At 59.8% G+C, this 22,092-nt stretch overlaps 1 protein-coding gene and 1 pseudogene across 4 annotated transcripts; one reads left to right on the top strand and one right to left on the bottom strand.

Moving 5' to 3' along the window:
* Positions 1 to 1,518: 1,518 nt before the first annotated feature.
* On the top strand, positions 1,519 to 20,130 carry GGT5 (gamma-glutamyltransferase 5). 4 transcript variants are annotated; one of them, XM_057747242.1, is made up of 12 exons: positions 1,519 to 2,113; positions 12,599 to 12,729; positions 13,000 to 13,095; positions 13,565 to 13,760; positions 14,217 to 14,374; positions 14,872 to 15,018; positions 15,884 to 16,020; positions 16,350 to 16,540; positions 16,949 to 17,055; positions 17,179 to 17,297; positions 17,417 to 17,527; positions 19,676 to 20,130. In XM_057747242.1, exons 1-12 carry the CDS (start codon positions 1,941 to 1,943, stop codon positions 19,820 to 19,822), a joined length of 1,713 nt encoding a protein of 570 aa, XP_057603225.1. In that variant the 5' UTR covers positions 1,519 to 1,940; the 3' UTR covers positions 19,823 to 20,130. The 4 variants fall into 4 exon arrangements, with proteins under 4 accessions (XP_057603225.1, XP_057603226.1, XP_057603222.1 ...); XM_057747239.1 differs by having other exon boundaries at positions 1,571 to 2,113; positions 16,949 to 17,297; XM_057747240.1 differs by lacking the exon at positions 13,000 to 13,095 and having other exon boundaries at positions 1,571 to 2,113; positions 16,949 to 17,297.
* LOC130859651 (vacuolar protein sorting-associated protein 26A-like) lies at positions 8,075 to 12,628 on the bottom strand (annotated as a pseudogene).
* Positions 20,131 to 22,092: the final 1,962 nt, after the last annotated feature.

The following is a 22,092-nucleotide window of genomic DNA, read 5'->3' as shown; positions in this document are numbered from 1 at the left end:
GTGCGCCCCGGTTCCCCAGGCACCATGGGGCACAGCCGAGGCCCCCTTGGGGCTTGGCCACTCGGCTTCCCCTCTCTTTCCTGCCCCTGGCTTCCTGGACAGGGATGCCAAGGCCCTTCTGGGCTGGCCCTCCCTGGCCGTGCTCTGGCCAGCCCAGCACGACGCCTGTTCCTTCCCTGGGCCTTCGTTCCAGCGGTCCCTGCACCGTGCCCTCCACCTGACTGGGAAGGCTGGGAGAGGAGGCAGTGTCCCCCCCGACCCTGCGGCCCCTCTGTCCCTGCTCCCCTGCCTCCCGGCGGGCGGGCTGGCCCCGGCCCAGGAATGCACTCTGGCTCCCGGCTCAGCAGTGTCACTGCGGTTTGGGGGTCCGGTGGGGACGGCGGGAGGCGCCCACAGCCCTCCCCATCCCAGGAAGGCAGCCTCCTGCCCCAGCGGCCCCTCTGTCTCAGGCCGGCAGGGGCTTCGGGTGGGGGCCCTGGCAGGCTGTGCGGCTGTGCGGGCCTGTCCTTCTCTGTGCCTCAGTTTCTCTGCTGTGCCAGGAGGGGTGAAGAGACCTGGGAGGGCAAAGCTCAGCTGGAAAGGAAGCCGGGAGAATGTGGGGGCTGTGGGGGGCTGTAGGGGTGGGAGTCCAGACCTCAGCCCCTGCACCCTGTGCCCTGCTGAGCCTGGTCAAAGGGAGCCCCTGTCTCCCAGCCACCTCCCAGCTGGGCACCCTGAGGCCTGGGCAGGGCAGGGTGCAGGCCGGTTTCCCTGGGAGAGGAGGCACTGTCAGCTCAGAAGAGGGAAGGAGACACGCCCCCAGGGATGGGCACTCGCATGGATGCAGGTGGGAGGGGAGCCCACTCCTCGAGGCCCAGTGGCATCTCCAGGACCGCAGGCCCCAGGGGTGGACGGCACAGTGGGTACTGGGTGCCAAGGGCTGGACGCAGGCCCTGTCTGCGTTCCCCACACAGTGACCTTGTCCAGGGTGTGCGGTGCTCCGGTCACCCCCCCGAGCAGACAGGGACGCCGAGCCCCCTCCTGGTCATCCTGGACCCCCGACCGCTGCCCCAGCTTCAGCTGAGTTGGGACTTGACCTCGGGACCTGATCGACGTTGCCTTGGGTCCTCCTCCCTCTGCCTCTGGTCCCTCTTAGCCCCAGGGTCCTCTCCTCTGAGGATGCGGCGGTGAGCTGCTGCTGGGTGGCGCCTCACGCAAAGGACAAGGGTTGGGGTTCCGTCCCGGCCCCCTTACCCCCCGAGCCTGATCCAGGGGAGGGTCTTGGGCAGGCGGCACTCTCCTCCCCGGCTCTGCTGGGAACTGCGAAGCAGCCATGCGGTCCTGGGAGCCCTGCGCCGCCGCTTCCCCCGGGGAGCCGAGTAGGCACCGAGTCCCCACACGCACAGGACAGGGTGGCCCTGGGCGTTGGCCGCCAGCAGCGATTGTAGCAAGGCTTTCGGGGACGGGTGGTGGGAACGGCAGTGAAGGAGTTAATGGCAGCTTCTGACTCTTCTCTGGAAGGCAAACCTCCCCATAAACGCCCTGCTGCCTGGCATCCTGCCAGGGCCAAGTCAGGGCCTGAAAACTGCAAGTCCAGGCGGGTGGCCAGCTCTCCCTCTGCGGCAGACGCTGGAGGAAGACAGCAGCCCCACCGCCAGCCGACCGTCCGCACACACACCTGTCGGTCTAGCTGCCGCTGTCCTCCTGGAAGCCTTCTGTCTGTCCAGCTGTCTGTCATCTGGACTCGGTGCAATTGTCTGTCTGACCTTCCTCCTCTGTCCAGCCATCTGGCTGTCAATCCGCTTGTTTGTCTGTCTCTGGTCCCCGTCTGTTTGTCCATCTGCCCCATCATCTGTGAGTCTATCTGCTTGTTATCCGTTCTTCCGTCTGTCTCTGTGCATCTCTCTGTCCGCTGGTCTGTGCGCCCACCTGCCTCCCCACTCCCCCGGGGCCGCAGAGCCATGGCCCAGGGCCGCGGGGCCGTGGTCAGCGTGGTGCTGCTGGGGCTGGGGCTGGCGCTGGCCGTCATCGTGCCCGTCTTGGTCGTCTCTCGGCACCGTGTCGGCTGTGGCCCCCAGGCCTTCGCCCACGCCGCGGTCGCTGCGGACTCCAAGATCTGCTCGGACATTGGACGGTGAGTAAGAGGTGGGTGGGAGCTGGGTGGCCCTTGGCACTGGCCCCTCCTGGAGACGCTGTGACCAGTGGTGAGAGTGTGGAGAAGGTATACGTGTGTGCCTGCTGGCATGCGGGGGCCGCGTGGGTTTGGGCTGCAGTAGGGAAGCAGCCCCAGGGCCCTTGCACCGACCAGGTAGCAAGTGTGCACGGGAGACAGGGGTTTGGGGCAGAGCAGAGGTGGTGTGTGAGGCTGCTCGCAGCTCCAGGGCTCAGGAGACCCAGTGAGGTCACTGCTGCCGTGTCGCTGGTCTGGCCCAGACTGACCCCGATGACGGGTCCTGGCCCCTTCAGAGAAGCCCTGGCAGTTTCCCAAGGCTGGGGTCGTCCCCCAGGGGCATGGATGAGAGGGTTCGGGGCCTCTGTATGTGAGAATTGCCTGCCAAGGTGCACTCAGTGCTGCCCAAGACCAGGCTCCCCTCCTGGCCCTGGGAAACTCGCCCCGGACAGCATCGTGTCCCCACAGCCTCCCCTCTGCGTGGCGGGGGCTGGAGCCAGGCCAGTGGTGGGTGGAGTAACTGTTTGATGTTTCGCAGGCCAGGGCAAGGGGAGCTGCGGAGAGGGCTCCCAGCTGGCGTTTCCCGACCCTCTTCCAGGAAGCCCAGCCCGTGGGAGGCTTCCGCGGCCCGTGAGCGGTCCTGCCCCTCCCGGTCCCTGCCCCTCCCTCTCTGGGCCGCGGAAGCCTGCACTAGTATCCCCTCCCTGTGGGCTCAGTCCGCTTCCCAGGACATCTGCCTCAAGGGCCCCTGTCCGGGTTAGAAGTGCTTTGTGAGCCAGAGAGGACTGTGCTGGTCCGAGGGGCAGTGTGGCCAAGGCCCCCTTGGTCCTGGCATCACCCCTTCTCTGCTTTCTCCCTCTGTCTCATTCATCCCCTCCTCCCTCTGTCTGCCGTCTGGCTGTGCCCTGCCTCCTCCTGGCCTGCTCCTCGGGCTCTTCTCAGGGTGCTTTGTGTCCTCCTTCAGGGCTCCCTCTAGGGTGACAGTGACAGGTTGGAAGCAGGCTGCTTGGTCTCCCGAGGGGATTCCCAGGGGCCAGGATGCGAAGGACCCCCCACCCCAAAGCTCTGGAGAACGGCAGGGGCACCGTGCCCCCACTGAACCCATATTTGCAAAGAGGCAAACAAATCGGGGCTTCAGCCCCAGAGACCCCTGATGGGGACGCAGGCCCCGGGGGGGAGGGGCTGCTACCACGGATCTCCGAGGGGTGTCTGGGCCCATCGTGTCTCCTCAAGTCTTTGTTGGGGGTCTCTGAGAGCCAGGGATTGGGGTCTCTGCTCTGCAACCCTCGCGGGTGAGGAGAGCGGATGTGGTTCCCCCCAAGCGTCTTGTGTCCTTGGCGCTCCACTTCCTGTGGTTGTTCTAAGAAACTAGGGGTGGGAGGGAGCTTGGCGCTGCCCCAGCTGCTGTGGGAAAGGGCCTCACACAAACCCACGGGGCTGGGGGCCATCCCGCTTGGCCCTGCCGCCGAGGGTCTGCTTCCTCTCTCCTCTCCCCTTCTCCCCTCACCAGCAGGGCCTCCCAGAGCCCACGTCCTCCCACCCTGTGAGCCCTGGGTCCTCTCAGTGGGGCTGGGCCTTCTGCTGCGGCCAGAGCCCCTGGGGTGGACACACAGTAGACGCGCAGGGACGACTAGGGCCCGTCCCATCCTGCATGGTGCCCAGGGAGCCAGACGTGTGTGCACACTGAGTTCCGAGGCTCCGAGTGAGTGCTCACCTTCTAGGGAGACGTCAGGGTTGGTGGTGGTTTTTAGGGCCTTTCCGACGGTCTGCTTGTGACCACTCAGAAATGCCACACGGGGTCCTGAGGGGAGGATTCACGGTCTCACTTGAGGTAGACGAGACCAGGCCTGCACAGAAGGGACCAGCTGGGCGTCAAGGTGTGAGCAGGCCCGGCTGCTCTCTCAGCCTCCGCCGCCCCTGCAGGGAGGGAATCTCTCCGGGGCTGTGGAAGGGTGGGGTCTTCCCAGGTCTGTCCAGCCCCTGAGCTCAGGTCCTTAAGGCCAGAGTGTCACTGGCCACGTGAGTCGTCGTAAAGGCGTCTGGCAGGGGCCCAGAGCGCTGGTCCTGTGGGGCGCTGGAGCCAGCAGTGGGGAGGGGGTGGGCCCCGCGGGTTGGGTCTCGTCAGCTGCTTCAGACCCACCCAGGGGTCAGCTCATGGGTCACACCCTCCGCGCAGAGGAGAACGGGGATTCTGAACGAGCCTCCGTTTCCCCACCTGTGAAAGGGGCGCGTGTCGGCACCTCCATCATGGAGCGCACCTGACCCAGAAGAGGCATCACTGGACCACTCTGAGCACGAGCTGTCATAGCAGTGCCTTGGACTGGACGTGGTCGGCATCTCAACAGGGGACCCTGCTGTGGGGGAGCTCACGGGGGATGAGGGATGGTCCCACCCTTCCTCCCCTCCCAGCCCCCGGGACCCTCGTGGCTCTCTGGAGTCCTGGTCAGCTCACCAGGAAATCACTGCACTTCCAGCCCTCTGGGGCTCCAGGGGACAACAGCCTTCCTGCCTGGCATCGTGCACACAGGTGTGCGTGTGCGTGTCCGAGCGTGTGTGTGACAGCGGCCCCCTGGCTGCTTGGGGACAGGCGTGTGAGAGAAGTGTGAGTACTGCGGTCTGCGGTGCTGCCTGCCACGACTGCCCCTCACAGCCGAGGAGACCCAGCTCAGGGAGGGCATGGCGCACGCCTGGTGGGAAGGAACCGTGGCCCGGTGACCCCGAGCGTGTTTGTGGCAGGCGTGGGTGGGTGCTGTGGCCGCGTGAGGGGGTGCGATGCTTGGCTTCCTGCAGCACCTGCCACCTGCCAGCCATTGTCCGGGGGGCACAGGTAACCAGGTGGTCAAGGCTCTTGCTTTTGTGGTGGGGGAGACAGACAGTGAGCCCACACCTGATGCGGAGGGGCTGGAAGTGACTATGGGTCATTCTGGGTGTCCCCTTCTGTGAGATTCCCGTTCGTCTTTTGCCCGTCTTTCTGTTAAATTGTATATCAGATGCCTTTTCTGCATTACCAAGACAATCAAATGATTTTTCTCCCTTTTAAAAAATGCAGTGGGACTTCCCTGGAGGTCCAGTGGTTAGGGCTCTGTGCTTCCACTGCAGGGGGCACACATTTGATCCCTGGCTAGGGCACTAACGTCCCGCAAACCTTGTGACTCAGCCAAAGTAAAAAAAAAAACAAAAACAAAGCACATCTCCAATCAGTTGACTGTGAGACAGACTGCCCTCCACACTGCGGGTGGGCCACATCCCATCTGTTGAAGGCATAAAGAACAAACACGGAGGTCGCCAGAGAAGGAGGACTACCTCAAGACCAGAGTAAAGAAGTCCTGCCCGGGTTTCCAGCTTACTGGCCTGCCCCACAGATTTCAGAGTCAAGACTGTACCATCTGCTTTCCCCTGAATTTAAAGCCTACTGGCCTGCCCTACAGATTTCGAACATGCCGGCCTCTACAGTAACGTATGCCAAGTCTTCGAAAGAAAAGTCTCTCCCTATACGTATGTCTTACTGGTTCTCTTTGTCTGAGAACCCTGACTGAACAGTTGCCAACTATGAGTAATACTGAAACTACCTAGTAAGCTCTTTTTCCTCCTGTTCTTCCCGTCTCCCAGCATGGGACTGAAGGGATATCCTTTTACGGTCAGTTAATCCCTCATAGTCGAGCAGTGCGCTTCTTCTGTTTTCATATATCCTTTCCATTCCCACCCCACCCTGCTTTTATATCCACGCAACAGATCTCATGACCCGTAATAGCTTTAGCTGTTTCTCCCATTCTTTTTTCAGTTAGTTTTCCCTCTTCCCACCAGATGGGTTTTCTGTCCATACAATCATCAAAAGTAAATTTCCCAAGGGCACAGTGAACACGTCCATAACATCGAATTTTATGTGCAGTAACATAGGCAAGTTTACTTTTATCAGCACTGGGGGCCTGTAAAGCCAGAGTCTTTTTTTTTTTTTTTTTAATCTGTTGTATCTGTTATTTAGGCCATGAGTCAAAGACAACAGCCATGTCCTCAAAACAGTATCCCCACCCTATTTTTGTAATGGTTGTACTGTACCTACATTTTCAGGACAATAGCCAATCCATCGCTATACTGTTTCTGTTATAATCATCATTTTTTAGTCTTAGATCTACTGGTCAATATATATTTAATTCTTAGTCACACTTCTTATGGCAAAGTCTTTCCAGTTACTTTGGTTGTCTGAAGGGTTTTTTTTTTTTTGGCTGCGTTGGGTCTTTGCTGCTGTGCACGGGCCTTCTCTAGTTGCAGCGAGCAGGGGCTACTCTTTCTTCGGGTACATGGGCTCATTGTGGTGGATTCTCTTGTTGCAGAGCATGGGCTCTAGGCATGCGGGCTTCAGTAGTTGCAGCACGTAGGCTCAGTAGTTGTGGCGCACAGGCTCAGTAGTTGTGGTGCGTGGGCTTAGTTGCTCCATGGCATGTGGGATCTTCCCCAACCAGGGGTTGAACCCGTGTCCCCTGCATTGGCAGGAGGACTCTTAACCACTGTGCCACCAGGGAAGTCCCTGAAGGTTTTTTTGTTTGTTTTTATGAGGTTCCTCAGGAAGGGTTCATGCGGAAAATGTTCATTGAGTTCTTGCATGTTTGTAACAGGTTGTGGCCCTTGGAGGTGAAGGTCAGTTTAGCTGGATATAAAATCCGTGGCTCACATGTTCTTTCTTTGAGTGTCTTGATTTTAACACTTCATTGTCTCTGGCATAAAGAATCAATGTTGAAAAGTCTGATGACAATCGGATTTTTTTTTCTCTTATAAGAGACTTAGTCCTTTTTACCTAGGTGCCAAATAGTTATTAATTTTCATTAATGTCCAATAGGTTAATTTGAATTTGTCTCTTTATTGGCTTTATTCTGAATTGACGTCCCCATGTAGTGGAGTGCACTTTCAACACATAATTTTTTTTTTTAATCATAAAAGTTACCTTGAATTGCAGCTTTTATTATTCATTCTGTTCCATAGATTTGGCTTTCCTCCTTGGGACTCCTATGAAGTGTATGTTTGATCTTCTTAATATTTGTATCTTAAAATCTCTTTATTCCTTTCTTTTTGATTGAAAAAAAAAAGTCCCCCTTTTCACCTTATCTTTCTTTTAAGGTATCTCTATAGGTATTTGCTCTGTGTTTATTCTTTTTTTTTTTTCCCCTTCAAATTCTCTATTATACATCATGGTTGCACAATTTGAGGCTGGTTAAATACAATTGGTTTTCAGTTTTTCTTTGAATATTTTCCAGATTACTACCTGCAGGTGACCATGACAATATTTGCATTTTAAAATTCTGAAACTCTGAACAGGCACTTCCGTGAAGGAAAACATCACCATTCACAGATATCCACATTTACTATAGATGCTGTAGCACATGCTACATGGAACCTTTTTCCAGTTAAGAAGCTGGTCACTGACCATTTTTCAAAGGGTCATACTAGGAAAACAGGCTTAAAGAAATGTAATTTGGGTTACTTAGCTTACTCATAAAGTAAGGTTAACTGACAGGACTTGCACCGAAGTGTATCAAAAAACATTGGTACAAAAACCAGTGACCCATAAGTGAAAGTGGTTTCACACAGCAGTCTGCGTTTCAGTTCCTACCCCCCACATTTAGTGTATTTGCGATCAGACCCCACGTGTAGCATAAAAACAGATGACAGCAACCTTCTTTTTTAGATGCTTTGAACAATACTTGATTTTAATATTTAAAAAATTTAAACAGAGCGGATGAAGTTCAAATTTGAGTTTGAACTAGTCAAGGTTCCAATTTAACAAACATGAAACTGCCCAGATCTGGATAACTACATACTTTACCAGTTCTCCTGAGTCCCCCGTCCTCAAGTTTTCCCCTGAAAAGGGAAGAGAATATTTGCAAGAAAATTATATTTGCATGCATGTGCTAAAAAGATTCCTTACAGCAAAAAAGTTTTTTTCAAAGTATTTATGGAAAAATTATATAGTTTTAACAAACTGAAACGCCAACAGAGCGTCAACTCCACATTGCAGAAAACATACAGTGGTACCAGTTGGATAGCAGTAGCAAAACGGTTACTTAATATGGTACCCCCCCCAAAAAAAAACAAAGGCTGCAATGACATGCCACATAATCTCTTCGGGGAAAAAATTTAATAATCATACCACAGAAGACTTCGAAGAGAATAAAATTCAGGAAGCCATGGAATGGTAGACTCAGTGGCACCGACACTCAGACACTCACATGCGAAGCGCTCACGTGCTTTCCTCACACACTTGGAAAAACATAAAAGTGGTTTTCAAAAATACCGAGATGCCGTGTTTGAAATCTTTGTAGGATGTAAGGGCCACTCCGGTTTTCTAATTTGACTTGAACACAAAATGTTTCGTTTTTTGCATGTAGAGGATAAGAGGTAATCATTAGCATGAAAAAAGAAGGAAAGAATCTGTAATCAACAGTAGGCAGAAAGAAAGCAGAATTACAAATACCAACCTAGTCAACATGAACATCTTTAATGTTTATGCTGATGTATATCTGAGCGCTTATCATCAAATCAAAGTGTGCAGTCAAAACAAAACAAAACAAAAAACCCACGGCAGGTTAAGAAATTTCCAGTGTTTCAAAGAAAGCACTTTTTTAAATGTATATACGTGAAGAACATTCAATCATGTCATAAAATAAACTCAGCACTGTTAGATAAAGGAAGACTGGTCACAAATGGAGTTTGGGCCTTTGCCCTGCCCTGCAGGCTGCAGCCATCTTTAACCTGCCGAACTTAATCTCAGTGGATGTAGGAGTTTTTCAGTCTTTTTCCTCCCGTTCAGTTCACATTTCAGGCTGCTCAGCAGATGCCTGTGATCTGGCGATTCGAATCGCTGGTCAAAGTCTGTTCTCTGTTTCCTCGGTTTTAAAGGAGCTTTTCTCCACAAGATGATCTCCCGCTGCTTGAAGTACCAGCTGTCTTCCTCATCCACAAGGACTAGATTCAAAAAGCACCTTCCTGACAATTTTTGGTTCACCTCTCTCGTTGTTGGAGTCGGGTCGTACCCCGCTAAGAAAAGTCTTACTGGGACGGATTCGCCTTTTACGGGTGTACCATCCCTTATTTCATATCTAGCGATCGTTCCCGATTCTGTCGTGCACTGGGTCCAGTTCCCGTGATCTCTGTTAATCAGCTGTAACTCCACATGTTGGGTTTTTATGCTTACTAATAAGAAGTAAATTTTTCCAACAATCACATCCTTTAAATGATACTTTGATATATCCAAATTCTACGTGTAGGCGATCTTCAGTGCCCACTTCCGTGTCAATATAGTTGTTAACATCAGGGTAGGTGGCGAGCTGCTGAAACAATGAGGTCATATTCTTTTACCAAGCCTGTCAGTCTTCTTACTATTGTCCATTTAAGGAAACACCTTAAGCGGACATTGGCACCAACGTAAGATTCACATGCCTTTTCAACTTGCATAAATTCAAAATCGTAACTTCTGCTCTGGGTCAGTTCTCCAGGTAAGGCTAGTTCTTTCACTAGTCTTACAGATTTGTATTACTCTTGTCATTGAAAAGCTCAATGTGACCTACAAATTCAATTCTAATTCCTTGGTGCTCTAGCCTCTTTTCAGGTTGTTTAAAGGCTAGGCTCACCTCTCCTGAAACAGATTCTCCATCATAGAAAAGACTGGTTTTCTACTTTGCCATCTTCAGTTTTCATTTCCGCCGTTTTCCTGGTTTCCCCATCATTAAGGACAACATCCATCTCACAAATGGGACCAAAAAATCCTCCAAGAAAACTCAGTGTCAGCACTGCCACCGCCGCGTCCCCCCCACTTCACTCCTCCTCCCCCAGGAGAACTCCCAGGCCCGGCTCTCTGTGTTTACTCTTGTTTAGCCTTCACTTCTGCAGGCACATGAACTCTTAGTTGTGGCATGCACGTGGGATCTAGCTCCCTGACCAGGGATCAAACCCGGGCCCCCTGCATTGGGAGCTCAGAGTCTTAACCACTGGACCACCAGGGAAGTCCCAGGCTTAGTTAGCCCTTTTTAGTTGAGCACAGCAGAACGTGTATAAAATTGTTAAAAAAAATAACCTTTAGAAATAATGTGAGGCCTAGGATACCAGCATTCTGGGATCACCTTCATTGTACTTGAGTGGCTGAGATCATCTGAAGCTGGACTGCCGTGCTTGTAGGAGCTGGTCTGTTTCGGGTTGACGGTTACGCGGAGCGAGGGCCCGTCCCCACGTGTGGTCCCCCAGCACGCTCGACCCTGGCACTGGAGGGTGTCTGAAGCCCTGCTTGGCCGCTCAGCCTCCTCTCCCAGGACGGGCAGTCGTCTTGGGGGAAAAGCGGCTCCGGAGGCCATGCTCCTCTCACTCGGAGGCCTGTCCTTGTCCCCTGCGTCTGGCACCCTTGACCAGATGTTTCCCATTTGTCTGGCTTTTCTAGTTGTCCGTGGAAGTTTGGTCTGAGTTATTTAGCCTTTCATTACTGGGATGCCTGATTTTACACGGCAACAGATTTTTTTTTTTTAAACCTACGGGAGCAAGGCAGATGCAGGGGACCAGATAGGAGACGGTTACGATAACCCAGGTGAGAGATCCTGGTGGCTTAGACCGGGGTGGTGGTATGGTGGAGATGATGCAGAAGGACTGGAATCTCGGTGTATTCTGAAGGTGTAACTAACAGGTGGAATTGCCGGCAGCTTGGGTTTGGGGATGAAAGAAAGCAACCAATCGAGGATGACTCCAAGGTTTATGGCCTGAGGTGGGTGGTTGTTCATCTCTGAGATTGTGATGACTAAGAAAGGAGCAGTTTGGGGGGCAGAGGTGGGAGGGAAGGAAAGAGTGCAGTTTAGGTCATGTCAGGCATGAAATGTCTCTTAGGTGCCCAGGGGAGGCAGCCTGTGAATGGGTGCGGACAAGGGCCCGGAGTTTAGCGGGGATCAGATTCGGGATTCATCAGCACAGAGGTTGCATTTTAAGCCCTGAACCTGGATCATCTCTTCTGGGGGAGGACACAGATGCACCAGGACCAAGGACTGAGCCAGGGGCCTCCAGCAGCCTGAGGTTGAGGTTGGTGGGAGGAAAGCAGGAGGTGGTGGGGCGGGGGGGGGGGGGGGGCGGCGGGTGTCCTGAAAGCCAGTGCAGAAAGCACTTCTGTGGTCAGGGGAGATGCAGCCTTTGTCTGTGATGGGAATCTAAATTTGTTACTTCCAATGTATGGTGTTTTATTCTTTCTACAACGTGTGTTTCTCCCTGCCTGGATAGAATCTTAGTTCTCGCGTGCTTCTGGCTGGTGCCCTGTTTCCCATTCCGAGATGGCGTGTGTCCGTGCGGCGCCTGTGTGGGCCCAGCAGGGGCGCGGGGCTCCAGGGAGGGGCCCAGGCCCAGCCCGTCTTTGGGCCTTGGTTTCCCGTCTGTGATCTTGAGGTGCTGCGGAGGATGCCAGGCTGAGAGGGAAGAGGCAGCCCCTCGTGAGCGGTGCAGGGCTGTGCCCCAGGGAGGTGGGCACTTCCCCGGCACAGGCCAGTCACAGCAGGACCTTGGAGCCGAAGGGATCACCCCGCTGCCCACGGACAAATGCGGAGACTGAGGCCTGAGAGTTTTCCCACGGACGCTGGGGCCCCAGGAGGGGCTGTGGGACCCACCAGCCCAGGCCCTAAGCCCTGATGGCAGGGCAGTGCCCGGGTCACCTGAAAATGTCCAGTCTTTTTTTTTGGCTGCGTTGGATCTTTGGGCTGTGCGCGGGCTTTCTCTAGTTGTGACCAGCGGGGGCTACTCATCGTTGTGGTGTGCGGGCTTCTCAAAGCGGTGGCTTCTCTCGTTGCGGAGCACAGGCTCGAGATGCACGGGCTTCAGTAGTTGTGGCACACGGGCTCAGTAGTTGTGGCGCACGGGCTCAGTAGTTGTGGCGCACGGGCTCAGCTGCTCCGAGGCATATGGGATCTTCCTGGACCAGGGATGGAACCCGTGTTGCCTGCATTGGTAGGCGGATTCCTAAGCACTGCGCCACCAGGGAAGTCCAGAAGTCCAGTCTTGAAGGCGTTGGGCCAGCGTGTCCACAGTGAGATGAGGAGTGGCCTCTGCCAGGCTGGGCTCCCGGGGCTGCTGGGAGGGACGGAGCGGCTGGCCCGGGCCTGGTGCGGCCTGTTGTAAATGAGCCACTGCAGCTGGGAGGACCTCCGGGATGACGGCAGCAGGAGCACTTTGTAAACTGAGAAGCACCTTGTATACGGCCAGGGGCCGTGTACATGGCAACCCCATCTGCAATCTGTAGAGTGTTGTGCACCTGCGAGTGGCTAGACTTGAGGGAGCAGCCCCGTGTGGTCTCCGGACTAACCCGGCGTTTGGTGGTAGCTGCAAGGCCACCCGCCACCCGCCTGTCCCCATTCCCCAGCGGATGACAGCAGGGCGGGCCCAGGGGGGAGGCCGGGACAGGGCAGCCGGGCCGCTGACTCTGTACTGTGTCCCCAGGGCCGTGCTGCAGCAGCAGGGCTCGCCCGTGGACGCCGCCATCGCGGCTCTGGTCTGCACGGGTGTGGTCAACCCGCAGAGCATGGGCCTGGGTGGAGGCGTCATCTTCACCATCTACAACGCGACCACCGGTGAGTCCACGCGGGACCCCGTGGGGAGGATGGGCCCGTCCACAGGTGCTGACCGTGAGGGGCCTGTAAGCCTCCCGTTCCTGGGGCTCTTGGTGCCCCCCCACCTCTGCAGAGCCTAAAGCAAGTGTTAGCACAGAGGCCGGTTCACGGTCCAGAGAGAGAAACGGGCCCCGAGCAGGGCAGGGCTGTCTCAGGGGGACGGTGGTGTGCAGTGAGGCCCGGCAGCCACCAGGGTGCCCCTGACGCCCTGCACGTCCTGCCCGACTCCAGGGCAGGTGGAGGTCATCAACGCCAGGGAGACGGTGCCCGCCAGCCACGTCCCGGGTCTGCTGGGCCAGTGTGAGCAGGCCCAGCCTCTGGGCACAGGTGAGGCCTCGGAGGGGCCACCCGCTCCCACCCCACCAGGCCACCCCCCCCCAAAGGGGCAGCCTACCTCATGGACGGGGGGAACCCCCCTGGCACGGCGGGGCGGCCGCCGGGGAGCCCGGGCTGGGGGCATTTTCCCAGAGGAGGACGATCCCAGCAGAGGGACCAGCTCAGCTGAAGGCCTGAAGGTTCTGCGGAGATGGGCTGGTGGGCTGGGGCCGCTGGGCGGGGGTGCGCCCAGTTTCTCTGGGCCCCACGGGCCTGGCCGTGGACTCTGTGCAGAGGGGGATGGGGAGGTACACGGGTGCCAGTGGGGAGGCACGGGGTCCCGTGTGGGGCCCAGAAAGCTCACTCTGGCTGCCACGGCTGGGGTGCCAGGCGGGGGGTGTGGGGTGACAGAGAGCCCCCGGGGCCGCGGGCAGGGCGCGGGTGGCCCGGGGGCAGGGGCGTGACACCCTGCACCACGCAGGCGCCCAGTGGATCGCGGTCCCCGGGGAGCTCCGTGGCTACGCGGAGGCCCACCGCCGCCACGGCCGCCTGCCATGGGCGCGGCTGTTCACGCCCACCATCGCGCTGCTCCGCGGGGACCTCCGCGTGCCCCACGTCCTCAGCCTCTTCCTGCACAGCAGCCTCCTGCGTCCTTCCCTGTACGCATCGTCCCTGAGGTGAGCGCTGCCTGGGTGAGGGCCCTCCATCCACGCCCGGGGCCAGGCCACGGGGGCTGAGCCCAGCCCCAACTCGGCCCTTCCTCCAGCTGGAGGCTCGGCCCTCTGGGGGCGGGGGGGGGCCCTCCCCCTGCCAGCTGCCCGCCCTCCGCCCTCCCCCCTCACTCTCTCTGGGCTGGCAGAAGGGCTCTGGCCGCCCCACTCGCCCAGCCGGCCAGCCCACTGGCCGGGACCCCCAGGAGCTAGGGGGTCAGGCCCTGGGTGGACGTGGCCTCCCGGGCCTGGGTGACGAGCGACGTCGGGGCGCTGCCCCACCTAATCCTGGAGAATCTGCCCCCACGTCCACCGCAGCCCCTCCGGACCCCGGACCAGGACTGCCTCCCCGTAGGGTCCCTGCAGAAGCGTGGCTGCTTTCCAGGACCTGGCCCCACCCTGAGGCTGCCCCCCGCCCCCCAGGCAGCTCTTCTTCAACGGGACAGACCCCCTGAGGCCTCAGGACCCACTCCAGTGGCCCGCGCTGGCCGCTACGCTGGAGACCGTGGCCGCGGAAGGCGCGGAGGCCCTCTACACTGGGAGGCTGGGCCGGATGCTGCTGGAGGACATCGCCAAGGAAGGTCAGCGCGCTGAGGCCGCACGGCCCTGCTCTGCCAGAGGAAGAGGGGTCTGGATGCCGGGCTGAGGGCGGGCAGCTGAACTGAGGGCCAGGCCAGCTGCTCCCGGGGCTTGGAGAGGCTGCTCCCCCGGCCCGTCCCGCTGCTGGTCTCGGGGACCCCACAGTCAAAGCCCCCGAGGCGCAGGGCCCCATGGGTTAGGCCCACGAGACGGGACCTACTGGTGGCCGTGGGGGGCTCCGGGGCCTGGAGCCGGCCGCCCTCAGTCTCTCGGAGGCCAGCTTGCGGCCTCCGCCTCCCCCTGCTCTCCCCTCAACCTGCCCGCCCCTGACCCCTGTCCCCCAGCCCCGAGGCCACTGCCCGCGGGCCCAGCAACACCCCTCTGGCCCTGCAAGGCGAGGGCACCAGGGCGGGCCCAGCAGGTGACCCGGGATCTGCGGCTGACGCTCTGCGCCTCGGCTTCCCGGCCGGCACACGGAGCCCTCTCTGTCTCCCCCCAGGCAGCCAGCTGACCGCGCAGGACCTGGCGTCCTTCCGGCCGGAGGTGGTGGACGCCCTGGCGCTGCCCCTGGGGGACTACACCCTGTACTCGCCGCCGCCGCCCGCAGGGGGCGCTCTTCTCAGCCTCGTCCTCAACGTGCTCAAAGGTGAGGCCCCGGGAGCCCAGGGTCTGGAGCCCGGGAAGTGCACTGCAGGCCCCGTCAGGCTCTGGGCAGCCAGCCGCTGCCTCCTCCGCCAGCTCGGGCCCCTCCTCGGACGCTGAAGACGGGGCTGAGAACGGCCAGGACCGTGTGTTCTAGAGCCGGCCTCCGGCACAGCCCGTGCCAGGGCTCTGCTGCAGGGTCTGCTGTCATCCACCCACGGCGTCCCCCCGGGGGGCCCCGGCCCAGGGCACAGCAGCGGGCGGCTCTGCAGGGGGTGAGCCGCCCGTCCAGTGTGTGCAGCCGGGGCTGAGGCCCAGCCTGTTGCGGCCTGAGTGGGGGGAGGGGGGGTCCTGGCAGTGTCCAGGGCTGGGGGTGCCCGGTGCTGCCTGTGGCTGCCGGAACAAATGATCCCAAATTACCAAAACCTGGTGGCTTAGACAACAGAAATGTGTTGCCTTATACTTCCGGAGGCCAGAAGTTCAAAATCAAGGTGTCCGCAGGGCCACATTCCCTCCGGGGGCCTGGGGGCGCGTCTGTTCTTTGCCTCTTCCAGCGTCTGGCGGCTGCCGGCATTCCTAGGCGTGCGGCGGCACCCCTGCAATCTCGGCCTCCGGGTCACACGGCCTCCCTCTTCTGTGTGTCTGTTTTATAAGGATGTATGTGGTTACACTTAGCGCCCACCCGGATAACCCAGGATAATCCGCTCCTCTCAAGATCCTTACCTTAATCACACATTTGCCGTAGAAGGTAATACTCACTCTTTCTCCGTGTAAGGTAGTATTCAGAGGCTCTAGGAATCAGGATGTGGAAAAATCTCTCTCCACCCCCGACACAGGATGACCCCCACCTGCGCCCACCCCCTCCCCAGGGTTCAACTTCTCCGCGGAGTCAGTGGCCAGGCCAGAGGGGAGCGTGAACCTATACCATCACCTCGTGGAGACGCTCAAGTTTGCTGGTGGGCAGAGGTGGCGGCTGTGGGACCCCCGAAGCCACCCGGAGGTGCAGGTGAGGTGCCCTGGGCTGGTGGCGAGCCCCCTTCCCTGCCCCAGGGCCCAGCACGAAGGGACGGTCAGGCCAGCAGGTGCGCTGTCCAGGGACCCTGAGAACCTGGCGGGTGAGGCTGGAGGGATACGCAGGCGGTTGGTTCCAGGCCAGGCCAGCCTGGCAGTGGCCCAGAGCAGGGAGGGTGCCGTCGGCCTGGGGACTGCAGGGAGCCCTGGAAGGGCAGGATGCGAGGGCGGCGGTGGTGCCGCCCCTCTGGCATCCTTAGGGCACCGGGCCTGTGGGCCCCCCCTGGCCTCTCCCTGACCCTGTCACCTGTCTGCTCCCCCCAGAACACCTCCCAGGACCTGCTAGGGGAGGCTCTGGCCCAGCACATCCGCCAGCAGATCGACGCCCGGGGTGACCACCAGCCCAGCCATTACAGCCTGACCGGGACCTGGAGCCACAGGATGGGCACGGCCCACGTGTCCGTGCTGGGGGAGGATGGCAGCGCCGTGGCCGCCACCAGCACCATCAACACGCCGTGAGTGGGGCCGGGGCGGGCGGGCAGGTCCCACGCCTTTCTTCCCTAGACCTGAGACCTCCCCCTCCCAGCCTGGCCTCCCAGCTCCCCACGCCCGAACCTCCCCTTGCTGTGTCCACGGGGCAGTACCTTGTTCTTCCCTCTCCTTCTTCTCCGTCAAAAGGGTCCTACCTCCGACATCACGGGCTGAAAAGGCTGCTGATGGGGTGGCCCCGAGCGAGGATGGGGACAGGCCTTACAGCCAGGAGGATGCCGTGGTGGGGGCCCGGGAGGGAAGAGCGGTTCCCGGAAGCTGGAGGGCGGCTCCTAGAGCCAGGGCCCCCTGGGGGGCTGGGGCGCCGCGGCGGCTGCATCCTGTGTGCGCGTTGGGGGCCCACAGCCCGCGCCCAGCTCCGCCTCCGTCCGCAGCTTTGGCGCCATGGTGTACTCACCGCGCACCGGCATCCTCCTCAACAACGAGCTCCTGGACCTGTGCTGGAGGCACCCACGGGGCTCCGGAGCCGCTCCCCCGCCGGGTGAGCACGGGGCCCCGCGCGAGAGGCGGGCCGGCGGGCAGGACGGGACGCGGGGGCAGGGGGCGGCCCTGGGGGGGGCGCCGGCTTGGAAGCAAGGCTGCACCGACACCCTCTGGCCTCCAGTCCCAGGCGAGCGGCCCCCGTCGTCCATGGTTCCCTCCGTCCTGGTCAGCGCAGCGCAGGGCTCGACGCTGGTGATCGGCGGGGCCGGCGGAGAGCTCATCGTCCCCGCTGTGGCCCAGGTGAGCCTGGGGGCTCCCGGCGGGGACGCGCCCTCGCTGGGCGGCCCTGTGGCCCTGCTGTCCCGGGAGGGTGGCTGCTGCCGCCCTCTCCCCGCCTGCGTCCTTCTCCGCCCCGCTAGGCCATCGTGAACAAGCTGTGGCTGGGCTTCGACCTGCAAGCCGCCATCGCGGCCCCCATCCTGCACGTGGACAGCAAGGGCCGGGTGGAGTACGAGCCCAGCTTCAGCCAGGTGAGGCCGCAGGCTGAGCCCCTGCTGGGCGCACGCCTCGGCACCTACCTTCAGAGCCCCGGGTGGGGCCTCCGCCCCTGAGTGTCCTAGGCCGGGCACGCGTCGGCTTCAGGGCCACCAGGAATTGAGACGCTCCGTGGGGGAGGCGCTGGACGGGTCTCCCGGGCAGGAGGCAGGGTGTCATCCATGCGTCTCCCAGGCCAGGCTCCCCTGCACCTTGGTTCCTGCTCTGTCTGGGCCGTTCTCTCCGGAAGCTCGTTTCCCCGGCTCTCAGGCTCTCCCTCACGGTGATCTGTTGTTTCCTCGTGTGATCTGCAGCTTTTATCTGCGGGTTTATTGGTCAAGGAGTCTGTTATTCCTGGGAGTCTGCAGAGCGCGTTCCCTCCAGGGCACTGGGCTGTCGCTCCCCCGCACAGGTGGCCCGGGAGCTGAATGTGCGCGTGGGACCTCCGGCCCCCTACCCTCTGCCCGGGCAGGTGGGCAGCCTCTTTGGAACGTCTCTGGGCTGGCAGATGCCCTGGCTAGGACCGAGTTTAAAAGCCCAGCAGGTTTTCAAGGATCCGAGCTTCACGCTCTGGGTCTGTTCAGGCAGCGGGGGTTCAAGGTCCTCAAAGCCGCCTTCCCTGTCACGAGCGTCCCTGGTCTGGAGGCTGCCTCCCAGGGCCCTGAGAACTCCGAGGACCACGGAGTGAGGGGCTCTGGGTCCAAGGGGGTTTGTAGTCCTGAGAGCCTTCGTCTTCAGACCTGGAGACTAAGGACCTCAGCCTGTCAGGCGCACACTCTGAGTCCGAGGCCCTCCTTGTGTAGGGCCCTCCCCGTGGCAGAAGCACTTGGATGCTCCCCACAGATGCATCCTCGTAGGCCCTTCTCCTTGACCTTGACGGAAGGTCTTTACTCTATGAAAACCGCTCTCCAAGGAACTCAAGAATTTGGACTTAGCCTGTAATCCAGTGACCCCTGAGCTCACGGCCCTCAAGCTCCCTGCGCAGTTAGAGCGTTGGCCATGTAGGCCCGGGCCTCCCGTGGAGAAGCTCCAAGACTGGGTGGAGACCTTGAGGCTCCAAGGACCTTCACAGCCAAGGCCCAGGGCCTGAGGCCAGGAGGGTCCTTGTTCCTTAGGGCCTTGCGGTTTGGCCACTGTGACCCTAAGGACCAGTGTTTGGGGACCACAGGCCCTGCTGTGGCCATGAGGACCGGGGCCTTCCAACCTAAGGACACTGGGTAATTACCGCATCAGGCAGACACACAACCTGAGGCCGTAGCGCCCGGAGACCTCGCCCTGCATGCAGCTCTGGTCCTGGGAGCTGCAGGGCACCTGGAACCGAGGGTCCTTGGCCTGAAGTAGGAACGTGGGGCCCGGCAGCACAGGTCTCCACGGGCCAGGATGTGCGTGACGGGTCACAGGCAGGCACGGGTGGGGACCAGACCCTGAGGAAAGGCACGCGGCCCCTCAGCCACCAACACCTGGGCCCTGACGCCCTCCAGTTCCACAGACGCACCGTCTCAGACCTGAGCCTGTAGGGCCCGTGCTCCAAGCGCCTTGCCCTCGGGGACCCTGGTGCCTGTGGCCTCAGGTCCGTGTCCTTGGACTCGTGGATGTCCAGAAGCCTCCAGCTGACTCCTCCCCCAGCGGGCCCCGGGGAGTCCGCCTGCCGCGTCCCCGGTGTCCGGGATCGCCTGTCTTCTCCTGTGGGTGCGGTGATGGCAGGTCCCAAGCCGACACCGCTGGCACCAGGGCCGTTCCTCCTATCCGGGGAGGGAGCCAGGTGTGGAGTTGGGCCCTTCTCACCTATGGAGGACCCGGGACTCCAAAGGGCCCAAGCTCTGCCTTCTAGAAGGCCACCCAACAGCTACATCCTCCACTGAAGCCCTTGGACTCCTCCGGTGTCGCACTGAGGCCCTGGTGTCCTTGATCCAGGACAGACGTGAGCCTGCTGCTCAGCTGTGTCCTAGTCCGGGCGTCCTGTCGTGTCCCCTGGAGCCAGGCTTCTCCTCTGGGGCCGTTGGGGCGGGAGGCTGTAGACTCCATGCCTGCAGAAGAGGCTGCGTCCAGCACCCCTCTGTCCTCACCCAGACACCCTCCACCCAGTCCTTCCTCCTCGGTCGGGGGCCCCAGCCCCCCTGTGACCAGCCTTCTCTCCCCTCCAGGAGGTGCAGAAGGGGCTCCAGGAGCGGGGCCAGAGCCAGACCGAGAGGCCCTTCTTCCTGAATGTGGTCCAGGCCGTGTCTCAGGACGGGGCCTGTGTGTATGCCGCAGCGGACCCCAGGAAGGGCGGGGAGCCCTCGGGCTACTGACGAGGCTGGTCCCTCCGCAGAGCTGGGGTCCCGCCCGGCGTGCACCCAGGCTGGCCTGGCCTGTGAGACTGAGCACTCGGGCAGGACCTGGACCCCTTGGCGGGACGGTCAGCCCGGGGCCGCAAGAGGTGGGGACAGCCCAGCCCAGCAGCTAGATGGCTGTGGGGGCGAGCCTCCCACCCAGAGCCCCTGCGGCCCTGCCCTGACCCTCCCGTCTCCCGAGGCCTCTCCCCCAGGACTGTGCCCACCCCACCCCCGAGGCCCCACCCCCACCCATGTACCCTCCAGTCCAAGATTAAAGAAGAGGCTGTACCGTGCCTGATTTGGGGTCGAGATGGGGCGGGGACCCTTGGAGAGCACGCGCCCCGAGCTGCAGTCTTCCGCACGCACCGCCGCGGAGCCAGGGAGACGAGACACGGGCTGGGCCTCGTCCAGGCTGCCCCTGGGCACGCGCTGCGGCTCCGCACCTGGCTGCCCGGGCCCGCCTGTGGGGAGAAAGGCAGGGGTGTGGCCTGGGGGGCGCCTGGCCCAGGCCCGGCCTGGAGCTTGTCCTCTGTGCCCGGGAAAGTCTGGAGGACGTGAGCCACGAGCCCTCCGCAGCCCCCACCTCCAGCATGGACTCACCCCAGATGTCAGCAGTGCTGAGGGGGAGACCTTCCTGGGGGGGAGGGGTGCTGTCCCCACACGGGTGTGGAGCAGCACCCCGGCCTCCCCCGGCTAGAGGCCCTCCCGCCACACGCACGGCCACCACCTGCCTGCCAGCCGCCACACTGCAGCCACCAGCCCCCGCCGCCACCCTCCCTGGGGGGTCTTGCCCCCCACCGGTCCCTGGGAGCGCTGGGATTTCCTAGTTCACCCCAAACGTCCCGCAGGGGCGCCCCTCCACCTGGCAGGGCGCCGCTACAAGCCGCGGCCTCCTATTCTGCCTGGAGCTGGGCCTTCAGCCAACAGCCAGCCTCCCCGCGGTGCCTCCCAGCTGCATCCGCAGAGCGTGGCAACCGTGTCCCTGCGCCCCTGACGCGCCCTCTGCCACCCCCGGGACTGTCACCCATCTGGCGGCTCAGTGACCACGCGTGAGATGCCAGGTGCCCACCCAGGCTCCAGCCCGCGTTCCTGGAGACCCACCCACCCACCTCCCATCTGCAGAGCACCTGGGGTCCACAGGCACCTCAGACTCGACACGCCGAACCAGGAGGTAGCTCCGAGGCAGCTCTCCAGTGTCCACCTCTCGCCCGTCCACGACAGTCACCCAGTCCCCTCCCTCCATCTGCATGGCCTGGCCTCGGTTCCATCTCTTTACCCCGCTCTGCCTCTTTGCCGCGGCTGCAATCTCGATCCACTCCCCGCGCCTGACAGTGACGAGCCTTGGGAAACGCACACCTGATCCTGCCCTGAGGCCACGTGGAGCCCTCCTTGGCTCCTGGGCACCTGGAGGAAGCCCATTCCTCTCGCGCGCTCTGCTCATCCCACCCTAGGAGCCCTGCCCGGCCCCTGCCCACATCCCTCCCGGGCCACAAGCAAGGGCCACAAGCAATGCCAACCAAGTGGAGTCCCCGCCCACTTAGTGACTCTCACAGCCCTCTTTAAACATTTTGTTACACAGAGGAAATCAAAGCCAAGACTGCAGTCCTCAAAATAACATTCACATCATTACAGATCAGCCCCCACAGAATATAGCTAAAGCAGGGTGCAGAGGAAAATTTATTGCCTGAAACAGTTACATGAATAGTAATCAAAACAAATAAAGCATCTAACATTAGTTACTAAAAAAACAACAGTAAGGAAAGCAAGAGGAAGACTTTAGTAACAGCAGAAGCAGAAATGGATAAATTCGAAGTCAGAACAACAGATCTTTGAAAAAGATATCATGTATCATATATAAGCAATTAGCTAGCCAATTAGTAAAAATTAGAGAAGTGTAAATACACAAAAAAATACACAAGAATGGGCAACTTTCTCTAAGCTACAGAGGAAGTTAAAAGTACTACAAGAGATTACTCACTTTAATAAAAATAAACCTGGAAACGACAAAATAAATGACTTTCTAGGATGATATAAGTAGGACTGTGATACTTAACACATGTTGAAACCATTACTACTTATCTGATATTCAGATTTAATTGGGCAGGCTTTATTCTTATTTGCTAAACCTGGCAACCTTAAATATAAAGGACAAATGGGTCCAAGAAGAAGCAAAGATCTAGACATGCCGGTGATCACACACACACACAAAGAAAAACCTGAGAACACTGCAGGCACACGGGCCCACC

The sequence above is a fragment of the Hippopotamus amphibius genome, chromosome 8 (genome assembly GCF_030028045.1).
Source record: "Hippopotamus amphibius kiboko isolate mHipAmp2 chromosome 8, mHipAmp2.hap2, whole genome shotgun sequence".
NCBI lineage: Eukaryota > Metazoa > Chordata > Mammalia > Artiodactyla > Hippopotamidae > Hippopotamus > Hippopotamus amphibius.
This window is presented reverse-complemented; position numbering and strand designations above follow the sequence as displayed.